This window comes from Dermatophagoides farinae, chromosome 6 (genome assembly GCF_024713945.1).
Source record: "Dermatophagoides farinae isolate YC_2012a chromosome 6, ASM2471394v1, whole genome shotgun sequence".
NCBI classification, from domain to species: domain Eukaryota; kingdom Metazoa; phylum Arthropoda; class Arachnida; order Sarcoptiformes; family Pyroglyphidae; genus Dermatophagoides; species Dermatophagoides farinae.
In genome coordinates, this window is record NC_134682.1 from 1812402 (window position 1) to 1830694 (window position 18293).

Genomic DNA, 18293 nt, shown 5'->3' on the forward strand with positions numbered 1-18293 from the left:
TGTATCATGACTCATTCATGGCAATGATAGAATATATAAATTAATGAACAAGTATGACACAAGATGGCGTTTGGAAATTCCGGTTGAATAAATTGAAAACAAGAATCTCGATTAATAAGAGGTTTTAATGGTTTTATTATATTATATTCATTAATAACAAGAAAAAAAATCAACCGGAAATCGGATTAATTGAAGCGAAGAAAAAATCACACATAATTGATTGCAAATTCACCCACACACACACACACACACACACACACACACACACACACACACACACACACACACACACACACACACACACACACACACACACACACACACATACATTAAATAGAGAAAATAATCTTAAATATCAAAAATAAAAAAAAACAGAAAATGGAATGTTTGAAATATTTTTTTTGTTTTGTTTTTCGATCCATCATTGATTGGCAGCATTGCCATTGTGTATTAGATGAGCGACGATCGATTCGTTGTTGTTGTTGTTGTTGCTATTGAATGGGTGTTTTGATTTTGATTGATTGGAATCGATCCTTGCCCTTGTGGCTGCTGCTGTTGTTGTTGTTGAATTGTTCCACCATCATCCGGTATTCGATTAATAGTCGGCTTAAATTGTTTATACATTATCTGTGAAAGAGTAAGAAAAATATGAAGTTTTTTACACATCAACATCAACAACAAAAACAAACCTTTTCCTCCATATCAGGTACACGGGATAGAAAATCAATAATTTCATTATTATTAATGGAATCTGGTGAACGAAATTTTTTCGTAAATTTATTTATACCCCACAAAAGAATCAGATAACGAATGTGTATAAAATAAAGTACTATCGTTGCCATTGACATACAGATAACGGCTAACCATGTTAAATAAGGCACTGTAAAATTTGTGGCACTATTGAAACAAAAAACAAAAAAAAATTAAATTTTCAACATTCGATTCAACATTGTTACATCATGATTGACTTACTTTTTACAACGTTCAATATATGATGCAATTTGTCCAATAATCAACATGACCAATGTTGATAGATCCTGAACGGTTTGTAATTTTTCTTTAAATGATTTTTTCTCTTCACCTTTTTCATCAAAATCTTCATCAATTAATTTTGTTTCATCGATATATTCATCATCATTATAATAATCATCATTGTTGTTATTACTATTATTAATACAATTCTGATTATGGCCAACTTTTCTTGTGGAATAATTATGAAATCGAATACCAATATAATTCATTAATATATACAACAATATGACCAATGGTATCATATAGAATTCAAAATAATAAACTGATGCTAAAAATGTGATAAATGCAAATATTGATCGTGTCGGTGATTCCCATTGTATGCATGAATGTAAGAATTGTCCAATTTCAACAAATTCTAAGCATATATTTTTCAATCTCATTGCATTACGTATGAATAATGTACGTTTGAATTTTATTTCATTCTGTACATATTTTGTAGGCCTTGGTGTAAATGTTAGAACACTTGCTTTTAGCTATTTTGTACGAATGATGAATGAGTCGAAAAATGATGTAAAAAGATAAAATTGATAAATGGGATTTTTTTGCATATCAATGCCATGGACATAAGACATGAGATATGAAAAAAAAGAGAAAAGAAAATTCAATTAGAATAAAAATCAGATTTTTTTTTTGTTTGAATATTCACCTGATTATATGTGATCCAGCATTCCAGAAAAATATGGCCTTTAGAACGATGACGTAATTTTTTATCCTTCAATGCATACCAATGTTTTTCACCATTTTTTATTTTCAATAATGGTAACGCTACTTTTCCAAGAAATTCTACACGATCTTTATCTTCATCATAGACGGTCACTTCAAGTACATCATGTATGTCTTTAATTTTACTAGTTTTTTTTGTTTTGTTTTGTTCGTACATGTCAAATTCAGATTTTAAATTTTTCATTAATTTTTTTCCAAATGTTACATCTACTTACAATTTAAACAATTTATTCCAAACAGGAGACAATGTTTTATACTCAGTACTTGTACGTAAACGTTCATTTACCAATTCAAGAACACAGAATGGATCAGATTTTCCATTGATATCGGCTGCAGCTAAATTTTCTGCTCTATGTACTGCGTGTGTGTGTGGGTGTGTGTTGATCAAACATGATGATCCAAAAAAAATGATCCATTTAAAATGATGAAACTTTTCAACGTTTTTTTATTATTATTCCTGCTCTTACCTTTTACGATCAATGTACCGATATCGAGAAAATTTTCATAAAAATTATTCAGGTCCTAATAATGGTTAATGGATTTTTTCCGGATAAAAAAAAATAAAGCAAAAAATAAATAAATAAATAAAATTGTTTGTCTTGGATCGATCAATCGATCAATTAGATTCAATTGATAAAATTATACCTTTAGCTTGGCAAGTGAAATTAATTGTTTCAATGAATTTGGCTGTTGTTGTTGTTGCTGTTGTTGTATTTGAATCATATCATATGTTTCTTGTTGCTGTTGTTTAGTTGTTGATGATGACTGTAAACCAGTAATTGTAACGAGCATTTCAATTCTAGCCATCATCATTGTTGTTGATTTATTAAAACTATTATTGTTACTAGAATTACATGCTGCCGATGTAATTGACAATGTTGTCATTGAATTACGATTAACCATCATTGGATTAGTATTGAATTCATAAACAAAACGATGTGTATGTTCAGGTTCTAATTCACTGAGATCTGTACAAACTTTATCAATAAAATCATTATTCTGTTGATGATGATGTTGTTGTCCTGAATAACCAAGTGTAATTTCCAATACTTTTGATTGATCAGCATAAAGATGTAGATCAAATTGTTCAGCCCAATATGGTGATCGTACCGATTTAACGGCTGTTTTACTTTTATATTTTTCCATTCCCAATTTCATACGTATACAATAATCATGATCTAGATCAATATTATCACCTTTTATCAATACAATCGATACAATTGAATCATATAGCTGTGATTTGATTCGTTTATTTGTTTGTCCATCCATTCCGGCTATTGTGGTCCATTTTCCACGTCCATAATAATATTCACGTTCTTCATGTGTTTTTGGATTCAAACGGATTGTCAATACTATTTTACCCCATGAGGAATCATAATTTTGCATATTATTATTTGCATTATTATTATTATCATGAAGATAAAGTTCAAAATCTGTTGATCTATAGTCAAAAAAAAGTGAGTAAAGAAACTGTTTTTTTTTTGTCTATAATTTTCTATACTTCAACATTACTTACATTCCAGGTTCAAGTTTTGTTAGATCAATATTGGCTGTACCAAGATAATCATCCATGAAAAATAAATCATAATCAAATACTTTCAATGTCATTGGTTCACAGATATTATCCACTGGTAAAACAAAATATTCATCCCATATTGGATTCAATGTTTTATATTTTGTTTGACTTTTATATACAACTCTATTTCCAAGCATAAATTTTACATATGGATCACTAGTACCACATGAATCTTTTGCTAAAAGATTTTCACCATGTTTAAGATGACAATCAATCTGAAAGAATGGATATTGTAATAATCGATGTATTCGTTGTAAACGCATCATATCCTCCTATATGAATATGTGAGAATCTGTTAATCCCAAAAAAATTTGACATTTGTAAAAAGATAAAAATTCAAGAATAAAACTTGCATAATTTTGTGCTTTTGGCAACAATGTTGATGTTGCTGTTGTTGTTGTTGTTGTTGTATCAACCATTTCTGATAATCGGCCATTTACATTCGTATCCGTTATTGTTGCCGTTGACATTTCATCACTGCTATCATCATTTTTATTTAAATCAATTGTTTTACTGGCTTTTGTTTTCAGGATACGGATTTTAGGCTTAATTTGTTGTTGTTGTTGTTGTTGCTGATTATCGATTGCCATCATAATCGGTTCATTTTGTTGTTCATCCATAATGGCTATTGGTGCCATTTCGTTATTTTGTATTGATTCAATAGAGTTGTTGTTGTTGTTGTTGTTGTTGTTGTCGTTATTATTCTCATCTAAACTTGAGCTATTATTTGTTAGTTGTTGATAATTTTGTTTTGTAGATATGAATGATTTTTCCGAATGACAAGAATCATCACTTTGTACAACATAATCGGTACCACGAAATTTTTGTTGTTGATTACGTTGCAAACATATACGATGCATATCACGTTTAATTCGTTTTAGACGACTCATTTTTTTCACATTTTCCATTGTTGGTATTGATTGATTTTTCATTAATGTTGATGATTGTGATGATTCGTTTTTTGTTTGATCTTCATAATGATGATCATTACTGATATTATGGCCAATATTATTTTGTTCATCATCTTCAGTTTGTGTATAATAATTATCTATTTCTACACCGGTAGTTAATTTTTTTGTTTTTGTTGTTGTTGTTGCTGTTGGTTCACTCATCATCTGTTCAATTAAACAATCATCTTTAAGATTCATTGAACTTAAATCCGGTATAGATATAGCACGACGATTATCTTGATCAAGAATTAATGATTTTTTTGGCTTCCAAAATGGTGATAATCTCATACTACTTGTTATGCGTGCATTTCTGTGATTATTATTATTTTTATTCTTATGATGATGAACATTATTATCCGATTTTAATCGTTTCTGATGATGATGATGATGACGATTACGTCGTAATAATGTTAAATCATCTGGATCAAAATCACTTGGTTGTGTATCACAGTCACTAGTCATTGTTGATGGTGTAAAACGTTTGAATGAAAACAATAATTGTTTTAGACTTGATTTTGAAAATGATCTAGTTGATGATGTATATTTTGAATGGCGATGAAATGGACTTGCCGATGATGATGTACCACCGGATGAACAATTTGATTGATTTGAACCACATCGATTTTTATCGATATTATTGTTGGTTGTTGTATCATTCATAATATTTGCATTCAAATGTTTATTCATACGTAGTTGTTTCAAACCATAATTATTATTATCATCATCATCATCATCGTCATCACTAGTTTTATCAACAAAAATTTTTTTTGATTTTTTCATCAATTTTCTTGATGACCTTCGACGAATCATTATCGGTGTCAGTGCTGTTGTTGTTGCTGTTGTCATTGCTGATGCTGTTGCTGTTGTTGTTGTTGTTGCTGTTGTTGTTGTTGTTGTTGTTGCCATTATTGCCGATTCTGATTCATCATAATTATCAATGGTTTTTGGTTCAACACCAAATAATAATTGATCACAACGATCTATGAAGAAAGAATTATTATGATAAATAAAATATAATAATGGTATTGAGATGCAAATCCAAAAAAATGTTGAAAATGGAAATAATGGTATATAAACAATGGCAAACATGCAAAATAATCTTGGTGATAAAAAACGGAAACGATATTGTTTCCAACGTGGTAATATCACACGATAAAGTGGATGCATTTCATCATAATCATGATGTATTCGGGCCATCTTTTTTTTGTGTGTGTGAATGAAAAAAAATGGATGATAATGGCAGAGAAGTGAAAAAAAAAAAATAAATAAAATCTCAAGAATCTCAAGGCCAAATCTTAACACTCATAGCTCATTGTTTACGATGTGAAAAAAATGGTCAATAATAATTGTTTTGTCTTTTTTTTTCACAGATTTCAAATAATAATAAATTGTTTAATTTGGTTAATTGATTTTTTTGTTTTGTTTAATTTGAAAAAAAAATCACTGAATCTATGAATGCATAAAAAAATTCATCCATTCATTGATGATTGTGAATGAGAATAAAACAAAAATTCGAATTCGAATGAGCTGTTTTTATATATGTAATAACAACAACACGAAAATATCCTTTGTTTTTTTTTCTGCATTGGCATGTTTGATAATGATAATTGTTGTTGTTGTTGTTGTTGTTATTGATTGAACACAATCATGATGATGACCAAAAAAAAAAAAAAAAAATGACGAAATTCAAAACGAATTTGATTGATTAACTATCGAATCATACACACACATTGGTGAAAAGTGTCATTTTGGTTATAATTCACTTGTTTGGTGGTGGTGGTGGTGGTATTAGTGGGGGAAGTGTATAGGATTTTATTTTTTATATTGTTACACGAAACAAAGAATGATGATGACAACATCCTTTCATTTGTTTTTAACCAGAAGAAAAAATGACGAAAATAAAAATCAAACAGAAAAAAAATGCAAATTATGCAAATGTGTGTGTGTGGACATGTAATAAAAATGAAATAGAGGAAAATCATCATCATCATCATCTTTAAATGGCTATTTGCATTGTATCTGTATGATGCTATTCAATGGTGAATTGATCATCAAAAAGAATTTGGTTGTATCTCTTATACCTTACATACGAAAAAAAAATTGATCATCAATATCGATCGATTGATGAACAATTCATCCATTGATGATCTATCCATAAATATCGATTAGATCAATGTGCCAATAAATATCAATCCATATCACACACACACACACACAAAAAGATTATATTGTTTCATTATTATTCAATGTCAAGGAAAATAGAAGCTGATGATGAAAATTTTTCATTTTTTTTTTGTTTGTTTGTTTGTTTGTCTTAATTTTTCATTTTCATTATCAATCAATCAATCGATATTGATTTGATGGTATTTTCTAATGGAAAATATTTTCTTTCCTTGTCTCTTGTTTTTTCTTTCAAAATTTTTTTTTTTTTTTTTTTTTGATGATTAATCTTTTGACCTATTGATTAGAGCTAATTGATTAATTACAACCATTATAGAGACAAGAAGAAAAAAAAATCTTATGATCCATCATCATCGTCATCGTCATCATCGTCATCATAGTCATCATCATCAGATATAAACACGAGCATAGTGAATGGGTAGAGATAAAATGAAAAAAAACAGATTTTTTTGGTTATCTCGCCATTTATAAAATCACGATTTGAAATAGATAGATGATCTCTACCATCTCGTCATCTAAAAATGTCCTCAAAACTTTGAATAAATATTTGCACTCTGATCCATCAATCCAGCAATCTAGCAAACACGAATGAAATGAATATGTGTTAAAATTCATTTGAACACAACAAAATAAAAAATATCCAAGTATTTGAGCAATAAAATTCAAAAATAGTGGTGGAAAGAATTTCCAAAAAAATTAAATTTTCACATCTAAACAAATTTTTTTTTTTTGATCAGCAAATAGAAAAAAAAACTGATTGCAACAACCAAAAAAAATTTTTTTTTTTTCGTTTTTGATAAGGAAATGAAGATTAAATATCCACATAATAATATACCATATATATAAATATTCAAACAGCAATCTGATGATATGATAATTTCAATAATGGTGGAAATATCTCAAAATATTGCAAACAACAACAACAACAACAACAACGGCAATCTAGGAGTGAAAAAAAAAACAAATGAATGAATGAATTCACCAGATTACTTGATGGTAAAAAAAATTTTTTCGGTTTTTCCCTGTTTGGTTTTGTTTGATTGTCCAAAAAAAAGGTCATCACTTTCATCAGAATCGATTCAATTGAATTGATTTGGTTAACCCTAGAAAGGTAACCTACGTAAAATTTATGCTTTTTGCACTTCAAAATGTTCCAAAAAAACACTCACGATGCTAAGACAGCTGGAACCCCTTTCTATTCCTCAAGAATATATTTCTACACCTTTAGAAATAGAAAAGATCCAGTTTTCGCCTTTTATCTGTTATCTACAAGCTCAGGCGTAAAAGCTTGTACGTAAAATTTACGTATGGTTGCCTGAATCAGCATAGAAAAATCTTAGAAAATTTTGCTGAGAGCGATAGTTTCGGAAATTTTTCCCAAAAAACGTCATTTATGAATAAAAATAATTTTAATCTTTTTCTTTTTTTTATCTTTTCACTTGTCAAAAACGTTTTTTCTCGCAATATTTTTTGAAATAAACGTCTTTTCTGTTCATTTGTTTATGTTTTTCACTTTATTCAAAATTAAAATGCTTGCAAAAAGCGTTTAACAACGACCGGATGTAAACGTTGTGGCACCGCCCCCGTGGCGAATATCAGATAAAAATTTGTCAATCATGTTTCGATACACAATCATCGATTGATTAATCATATTTACAGGATCATTTTTCATTTTTTCTTTACGCTGTGATAATTTCAAAATTGACAATAAAAAAAAATTCAAAATTTACACCATATCTTTGATTTGATATTTTTGAACTTTCCATTTTTGAAAAATGATTTTTTTTTCTTTAATATAAAATAGAGGTGTGATTCAATGAATAAACGTTAAAATTTAACATAAATAATCAGATGAATAATTTTTTTAGCGGAAATAAGTTATGCATATCAACTACGTAAAATTTACGTAGGTTACCTTTCCCGCAATATCGATAAGGTTACCTTTCTAGGGTTAAACATGTGATGTATTTTTTTTTTTTTTTTATTAACAATTTGTGTATGCAATGTATGGTATGTGATTTTCTGAATGTAGTAGAATAAATTTATTTTACTGTCTGTCATTTTTCACTAGAATCATGAAAAAAACAAAAAAAATTTACTCTGCACGGTGACGCATATAATACAAACACGTTACATTATTATTATTATTTACAAATCATCATCATCATCAATAATGAAAATTGATGGTCAAACAAATGACCGTAAACACACACACACACACACACACACACACAGGTTGGGTAAATATTACATTATTAAGAAGTAAAATGAGAAAAAAAAACCCCTCGAGTATAAGTTTTTTTTCATCATTCATCTTGAATCTGACATGCTGTATACATACATACAAATGTATGACGTTCATATGTAATATAATAACAAACACAACGCAATGAAAAAGGTTGGCAAACAAAACGAAACGAAACGAAACGAAAAAAAAAGATAAATTGAAAAGGAAATTGATAAATGGCCACTAAAATAAAAAAAAGGAAATTTAAATATTTCTAAAATTATCAATTTTCCTTTTGTTGACAATTTTTTTTTCTGTCTGTGTGCATGTGTGTGTTGCATCGATTGAAATGCACTGAATTTGTTTGGTTTTGTTGATGATGACAAAAATTCGGGATTGCCGTTTTTTTTTATTGGATTTTGATCAATAAAAAAAAAGAAAGAAATTCACTTACCGGAAATGGATACATTTTTTTTATTACCATTTATAATTGTAATACTTGATGATTGTCGATTATTATCATCATTATTATCATCATCATCATCATCAAAGTTGAGTTGATTATCGATACCATCATTGGTATTGGTGGTAGTGTTCATCACACGTTTATTTTGTTGTTGTTGTTGTTGTTGTTGTTTATTTAATCTGGTTGTTCTTTCAATAATATCACCAACTATTGAAATACGACCAAAAGTTGTTGATGATAATCTTTGTTTTGATGTTGACGGTGTTGTTGTTGTTGTTGTGATTGGTTGTTTTGATTGATTTTTTGTTTTACGTTTACTATTGCTACTGCTACTGCTACCAACACTTCTGATTAAACTTGATGAAAACATTTTCAATTTTGAATCATATGTTCTATATTAATGGATTTTGATTTTGTTGTTGTTGTTGTTGTTGTTGATGATGTTGATGATTTAATTCGGTATTTTAAATCAAAAAGAAAAAAAAATTGAAAAATACAAAATCCAATACACTATAGTAGTACATCATGGTATTATTTCTGCCAACCTGTCAGCCATCACCACCACCACCACGACCACTATCGGTTGACAAATTTTTTGTTTTATTCTACCAAAAAAAAAAAAAAAAAAAAACAACGGAAATGTTAATTCATCATTTTCTTGAATGTTATCAAAATGTTGTGTGCATTTAAAGTGTTAATGATGATGATGATGATTTTTTTTTGGGTAAATAAAAATGAATGATCTCTATCTATGTAATAATAATGGAATTATTACACAGTCAATATCCATGTACATATATACAGATGTTTTGTTTGTTTAAACCGGGCGTATATATTATTATTATTAATGTACAGAATGAAATTCTGTACATTAATAAACTGTGTGAGACAAAAAAAAAACAAAACATCCAGATGTTTCATTCTATTATGATGGTGGTTAATCCTTTTTTTCTATCTATCAAACATTCAGGTTTTTTTCCATTAGCCGAATTATCAATTCAAGGTAGTTGTTTTATCATCATCATTTTTTTTTTGGGTGAGAAAAAATATTTAAAAACTTTTTTTTTGTTTTGTTTGTCTACAATGTCTGAAACGAGTATTTTTTTGTGGGGGTGGACATATAAAAACAACATGTTCTGGAACAATATCCAAATCATCGTCATCATCATCATTGCCGAAACGGAAATTTTCCACACTTGTCACCCATTTGGTTTTTTATATAATCTCATTATTATATATGGAATAAAAATAAATGATCTAGTTGATGATGGTGATGATGTGATCCAGCAAGAATTTCGGTAATAAAACAAAAAAAAACAAACATAGTAAAAAAAAAATTTGTCATGACTTGGCTTAAAAAACAACAATAAACAAATTATTCTTCATTATCGTTATTGTCGTCGTTATTTGTCATGTTATATGTTACAAAATACTTGAATTCTAGCTAGAATTGTAGCCTAGTTTTTTGTTTGTTATAATGTATTTTATCATCATAAGTTAAATAAATGAGAATTTCATTTAAATGAAATAACAATCTAAATGTGATCTAAAATGAGAATTTGTTTGTGATCCAAAATAATAATCACCATTATTATGTTATTATTATGATGATGATGATGATGATGATCAAGGAAAGAAAAATGTGGAAAAAAAACCAGGTCATTCTGGTTTAATAAATATTTTACACATTTCTCCAGAATCTAATTTCAGTACAAGCTTGTTTGTTTGTTTGTTTGGTTGTTTATTTGACAAATTTTGGTTCCTAGTGAATTAATTGAATTGAACAAATAAACCGCATATGCACCGTGTGTGTGTACAATATGATATGGACATTTTCATTGTATGGCCCACAAAAAAAATGGCAGATATCAAATTTTTTTTTATATCAACCAGTCAGCCAACTAGCCAAAAAAAAAAACAACCAATATAACCAGGTAACGTGAAAAATATTAAAAGCGTACCGGTGCATTTACATATGTGTCTAAATCTAAATTTAGATTAAAATTTATTCTCCACAATGATCATAATGACATCCTTTGAAAGCAAAAAAAAAAACTTTGCACCAATGATTATGGTGAACAGAGAAAAAAAACAATTTTTTTTCCATCGTCATCCACATCATTTGTATTCACAACAGGATTGTCATGAATTTTGTTGTTGTCGTTGTTGTTGTTGTTGGTTTTTTTCATTTTTTTTCCACACACACACACGAACAATTTATCTCTATGAATGTTTGTTTGTGTGTGTGTGTGTGTGTTTCGTTGCAAATGATAATCAAATAAATTGATTCTCCATTTTTCTTTCTGAAGGACATTACACACACACACACACACAATGGTTGAAAGTGGTCTATTTGGTTTTTTTTTTGGCATTTCATTTCATTATGATTGTCAACCAGTAGATATTTTTGGTTGTGCAATTTCAGTGCAAAAAATTTCTGTTTTTCAATGGAATCTATTCTCGTTTTTTGTCTGTGTGTGTGTGTGCGTGTGAAATTATTTAACCGGATTCGTTATTGTTTGGCAAAAAAAAAAAATTGGAAAATGATTGACAGATTCTGGTGATGTTGGAAAAAACTTTTCAGATATAACTGACTATGATGCTATGATTATGGTTCTGGTGTTTATGATTTCACATGAATTTTTTTTCATGCAAAATTGGAATCTTTTTTGCATTTCAATTATTTTATTTTATTTTTTTTCTGTTTTCACATATCAAACAACATTTAGCATATATTGACATTGACATTGATAAATTTCAATATTTACAAAATCATTCATGTGTTTGACAATTGAAATTGGCAATTCTTAATCATCATCATTGATTGATTGATTTATTTCTTACAAATCTTTGAATAGTTGTAAAATTTTCTATTTTCTTCTCAATACAAACACACACACACACACATGCACTTACACATACATACACATTAATTATAAGTCGTAGGCTGTTGTTGTTGTTGTTTTTTTTGACATCTTAACTATCACTAAATAATAATAATGATTGCTTGTTGCAAGAAATTTCCATTGAAATTCTTGATTAGAAACAGTGATAAAAAAGCATTAATTATATAATTGCAATAATGACTCACCAGTGATAAAATAAATTATTATATGCGTTGTAAATCTGTTGATGATGATGATGGTTAAAACTGGTTGATTTTTTTTTTGGCAAATATATTGAATATATGAATCAAGAAACAAAGATGAAAACTTTGATGTGTGTGTGAAAGTTATGAATTTTCAAACTTTTTTTTTTGAAATTGATCGAAAATATCGAATTTTGTTTTTGATTAATGATTATTGAATCGATTTATTTGAATTGAATGACTGAAATTCTATCCACTATTAGATCCAAGAATCCAATGAAATGAAATAGTTTGCGTGTCTGTCTCTATATGTGTGTGTTACAATATTTGGAACTTATTTTTTTTTTTATATAGCTAGTGGTTCAATTTTCAAGACGCTTACGTTATCGTTAAAGAACGGCTTGAATATATAATAATATTTTGAATGAGAACAACAACAACAACAAAAAAAAATGGCGCGCAAGTGTAATAATAATAACCCGATAGATCATGACAACAAAAAAAAAAAAAAAAAAATACTTGAACCAAATCTTTATTTGAAATGATGCTGATAAAGTGACTGACTGATGATATGGTTTTTATTACAATTTTTTTTTTGGTTCTCATCCAACTCACTAAATCCTAATATCTAGATTCTAGATTCTAGAATCTAATGCAATTTTGTTTCTTTTTTTTTCTTTCTATGAACTAGAATAAACCAGATTTATGTTTCCCGGTTCATGATATACATTGTCAATTTTGGTTGTTTTTTTTTTTTGGTCTGCCAGTCAAACACAACATGGATGATGGTCCGGTCGGTCACACATATGAACACATAATGGATGTGTTGATGATGGTAGTGGTTGAATATTTTTTTTTCGTTTATTGTCAACCATAGAATTGATGATTTATATTCTGGATCAACGAAAAAAAAAAATATTTGAAATACTGGCGCTTGTTTTTTTTTCTCGTTGGTTGATTGGTTGTTTGAATATACATGAATCATAAAAATTGACTGAATTTTGATGATGATGATGATGATGATTATTCATTCCATTTCCTGGACGTCTTTCATATGTCATGGAATTTTTTTTTTTTTTTTTGTTGAGAATGAATGAAAATTTAACGACTCATTATAATGGTTCATTTCGTTTGAGACGGGAAGATTCTTAATTTTTTTTTCTCTTTTCCAGCCCATTAATCGATATTTTTTTCCAGGTGGTTCTGAGTTTTTTTTCCATATAAATGAATCTCATTTTTTTTCGATGAAAAACAAAATATGATTCGGAAATCATCGGAAACAACAATCGATAATGGACAAAATTGAGGAGATCAAATTTTTAAAGTTTGATTTAAAGTTAGATAAAAATCTTGCCAATTTAAATAAAAGAAAAACAAAATATTATTCTCTACCTCTCGATGATTGTAACCATGTGTGTTGCCATGTTGTTGTAATGGCTATGTAGTTTTGAAACAATTCGCGATGATAAAAATTTTTTTTTAGAAAAAAAATACAAAAAAAAATGGATTTCATTTGAATCTGATCCATTCATATAGGATAGGACATTATTGTTTTTTTTTCTTATTGTGTTGCTATCCTCGTTGATGTGGATGGATTATATAAACATGCAACATGTCAAAGGCATGATTTTTTTTATATTAATTAAAATAATATTTAATACGATTTATTAGTTTTTTTTGAAAGATAATAACCATAGCAATTAGTCTAAAGATAGTTATAGTTAATAGTCATGGCTAGGATTCTAAAGTCCTCAATCATCAATGTGACGTTTTTGTGTTCTTTATTAAGAAAATTCTCCATAAAAGCGGTATGTAAATTGTAATGAAATTGAATGAATTTAAAATTAATTCAATAAAAAACAATCTATTTTGATAAACTATATACTAGGATTATCGACCGCCATGATATTTTCAATCAAAACAAAAACAAAAAAAAATCATTCGTACTTGCCATTATCATTAAATTTTGTTTGTTAAATCGAATATATATACTGAAGAAAACTAAAAGGATCATGGTGATGATGATGATTGGGAAAAAAATGGATTTATCTGAAATATAAAAAAAAAATAAATAAAACGAGGGTTTTTGTTTCGCTTCAATGATGATTATTATGTTATTACCCATATATTGATATTTTGGTTGTAATTGCACCCAAACTTATCAACATTATCATCGAATCCTCGATCGATTTGAATATTGAAATGATGATATGAATGAATGAATGAATGAAAAATGTGTCTTTGAATTTATTTTCTATACAAATTTTCCCCAAGACTAGCAATAATAAGATCATCATCATGTTTTTATGCCTGCTTGCTTGTTATTGTTGCTGAACAATCATATCGAACCATTTTTTTTTCTTGGTTTTTTGTTGATGAAGATTTTAGTGATTGATTGACAAAATATTCACCACTTTATGTGTGTGTGTGTGTGCCTTCGATCACACAAACACATATCGCTTGTCAATAATAAGTAATCGAATATATATTGTATCCTTGGTGTTCAATATGGTGGGCAAAAATTAATAGTTACTGTATCGATTACGATTCATTCATTCATTCATTCATTCAAATTTATATATTGACTTTGATGCGACATTCAAGAATTTTTTCTTTTATTGCAAATCTCACTAATGCACCGAATATCATTATCATCATCATCAAATTTATCGATTTTTCAAATTTTATGGATGTAAAAACAATAAAACAAAACCATCGACAAATAACTAATAATAATAATAAAGATAATATGAATATTAATTATCGTTTCGAGACAATCAGATTTCATCATCATCATCATCATCATCATATTTTTCACATCATTTTCATCATCATTATTATTTTTTATTTTTCATTTTCCAATATATTGGTTATGGCCACTATACCGGAGTATAATCACCATAATCATATTCATTATTCATCATCATCATCATCATCATCAAAATCTTTATTGAATACGACAAATTCCTTAACAACAACAACAACAATAACGCCATCACATCATACAATTAGTCATCATCGACAACAATGTGAAAATTCATCCGATTGTGATTCAAATCTTATTTGCCATAATCATACTTGTCTATGTTCATTGGGACAAGTTTATTTTCATTTTAAAAAACATATACCATCCGATTCAAAAGGAATGTGTATCTATTATGAACAGGCACTTTCATGTACTAATGATGATGAATGTCAAGATATTGATATAAATGTTGTTTGTGATCATCAATGGGGACGTTGTCGTTGTAGACGTGGTTTTTTTCTAAATGCTAAAACAAAATATTGTCAAAAGGCAAGAATACCATACATTTTTATCATAATTTATTAACCAAATTTAATTCTCTCTCCATGATAGATTAATCATTATGAAATGAATTCAAAACCATACAGACCGATTTTGAAATTATCAAGCAACAACAACAATAAAATGACACAACAATCTACAGTACCTATATTATCACGTCGGCCACAATATTTTCGTTTAGGTACAAGTTGTCAGAAAAAATCCGAAAAATTAGATTGTCCAGCTGAATATAGTTATTGTTTTGAACGTAAATGTCAATGTTGGCCAGAATTTGAATTCTGGGAAGATCCAGAATTTTCATTATCAAATGCAGAAAATAATAGTGGTGTATCATCATTACAGTTGATAACAAAAGAATTATTGAAAATTGCATCCGAACATGTTGATGTGTTAGGTGAAAGTGATTGGAATGATGGAATGAAAATCGGTAAATGTCTTAGAAAAATTTGTGACACCGATGATGATTGTCGTAGTAATAATAATGGTGCTGTTACTGGTCGAAATTCAAATCTTGTCTGTAATAATACGGTTTGCGAATGTGCATATGGGTATGCAATACATCGTGATACACATGTATGTGTAAAGTTATTATTACGACGACCAAGTTGTGATTTAACCTGTAAAATAATTGGCAGTCTATTTGCATCGATATTTGTATTAACATTAATCTATTGGTGTTTTTATTGTTGTGTGGCAATCGTAAAAAATTTTCATCATCATCATCATCATCATCATCAACATCACCATAATCAACATAATCGTCGTCAAACACAAATGGATGAAACGGATATAATTTTAAATCTAATCAATAGACGACAATCATTATCAAATTCGATAGCATCATTTTTAACAAAAATGGATAAACCACCAACATATGATGAAGTAATGAGTGATGATGATTGTGTTAATACATCACAATCATCATCATCAGCATCATCATCGATACAAAGACCACAGTATATTGAAATGAAAGAAATATTACCAAGATATTGTTCATTATGGAAACTTGAATCAAATTTAAATAATCCATCATCACAACAACAACAACAACAACAACAGAATAATGAAGAATATGAGATTATTAATTGTCAAAATCCTAATGATAATGATGATGATGATAATGATGGACAATGATGATGATCAACATCATTTTTTATAAAATTTTTACATTGTGTTTACAAAGTATTTTTTTCTTCATTTTTATCTCTGTTGTTTCATAACTGTTTTTACTTTTACACATACAAAAAAAAACATATAATCAGGTATATAATAAATCGAAAAAATGTTTTGGTTTTTCATTTTCACTTTTTCACTGTACAATCAGATTCAATGTGAACGTTTTATTCATTTTATATAAATTGAAAATTGAAAATTTCAAAACAAAAATCAATGATGCCCATCCATCCATCCATCCATCCATCCATCATGATGATGATCTCGACCATCAAAAAAAAAAAAAAAAAAAAAAAATTCAAAACGGAAGCATACAAATCACATGCACTGAAAGTCTCACGAATATTATCATCATTTTTTTTAGCCGACTGTAATCAAATTTCGTCGTTTTTTTTCAAACAATTTCAGCTAATTTCCATTTTCTTATTATTATTGATCGATAATCATGATGCTCAAATGAAAAAATTTGACTAGACGATGATGATGATGATGAAAAATTCATTTTCACTTAATCATCATAATCATTATTATTGATGCCAGGAAAAAAAGAATTCATTCGAAGAAAATGAAGAAAATGTTATCATCATCTTCATTACATTCATAGATAAAAACCGGAAAGAAAAAAAAACTAAAAACATGAAAATTTGGATCAATTTTTTTTCTTGTATTTTTGTTCCAAAAAGAAAAATATTTATTCCCATGAAACAATTGGCGATTAAAAACATTGTTTGCATGTGTGTGTGTGTGTTGAACGATTTTTAACCGTTATTATTGTTGTGTGTTATTGTTGTAGATAAATCGATCGATTCAATCGATCTATTCGAGAACATTGATGATGATGATGATGATGATTGGTTGGTTGAAAAACGGTAGTTTTTTTTTGTTTTGTTTTTTTTTACTTTTGTTTTCATAAAGGTAAAAGGAGTGGATGGACCCGAAATGAGGAAATGAATGAACTAGCAATGATGATGATGATGATAATATCGTTTGAATTCAAGTTGTTGTTGTTGTTATTGCTGCTGTTGTTTTATGTTGCCCATTATCGTTGCCGTTTTATCGTTCATAATTTTTTTTGTTTTGTATTTTGCATTTTTTTTTTTTATAATTTCAAAATTTTCTCCCCCTCTTAAATTAGTGCATCCAAGCATTTTTTTTTTGTTTGTTTCACATTTATTTCCCCATCTGATTCTTTTTTTTTTTGTTTTGTTTTGGTTTTTGTCTGCTTGAAATTGGATTTAAAACTTCAAGTTTTTGGCTCATTGTTTTATTCGAACGGAATTGACAATGAGGTGGAAAAAAAACACTAATGATCAATACATGTTTGATTCGATTTACCGCATATTAATGATTGAATGTTTAACCACGAACACATTGTTTCTGTATGATATAATGTTAAATATTAGTTTGTGTGGCAAAAATATTATCATCATCATCAGTCGTCATATATCATATATATAATATATGATTTAGATGCAGTGGTTTTTTGTTTGTTAATCGTTAATGATTTTGATCGAATTTTTTTCTTTTTCTTATTATCTACATCATCATCATCATCATCATCATCATCACC

The 18293-nt window shown here is 28.3% G+C and overlaps 2 protein-coding genes across 3 annotated transcripts; one reads left to right on the forward strand and one right to left on the reverse strand.

The window, feature by feature from the left end:
• Positions 1-112: 112 nt before the first annotated feature.
• Mctp (multiple C2 domain and transmembrane region protein) lies at positions 113-12387 on the reverse strand. The gene is made up of 11 exons (XM_075732077.1): positions 12247-12387; positions 9144-9760; positions 3685-5261; positions 3272-3603; positions 2401-3196; positions 2223-2277; positions 1971-2112; positions 1679-1880; positions 973-1505; positions 690-897; positions 113-627 (listed from the first exon to the last, which is right to left on the reverse strand). The coding sequence occupies exons 2-11, from the start codon at positions 9523-9525 to the stop codon at positions 451-453; spliced, it is 4404 nt and encodes a 1467-aa protein (XP_075588192.1). The 5' UTR covers positions 9526-9760; positions 12247-12387; the 3' UTR covers positions 113-450.
• Positions 12388-13811: 1424 nt separating this feature from the next.
• Positions 13812-16870, forward strand: LOC124493256 (uncharacterized). Of its 2 annotated transcripts, none has more exons than XM_075732081.1 (3): positions 13812-14051; positions 14132-15538; positions 15602-16870. In XM_075732081.1, the coding sequence occupies exons 2-3, from the start codon at positions 14834-14836 to the stop codon at positions 16682-16684; spliced, it is 1788 nt and encodes a 595-aa protein (XP_075588196.1). In that variant the 5' UTR covers positions 13812-14051; positions 14132-14833; the 3' UTR covers positions 16685-16870. The 2 variants fall into 2 exon arrangements, with proteins under 2 accessions (XP_075588196.1, XP_046912281.2); XM_047056325.2 differs by having other exon boundaries at positions 13850-14051; positions 14132-15343.
• The last annotated feature ends 1423 nt before the right edge of the window (positions 16871-18293 follow it).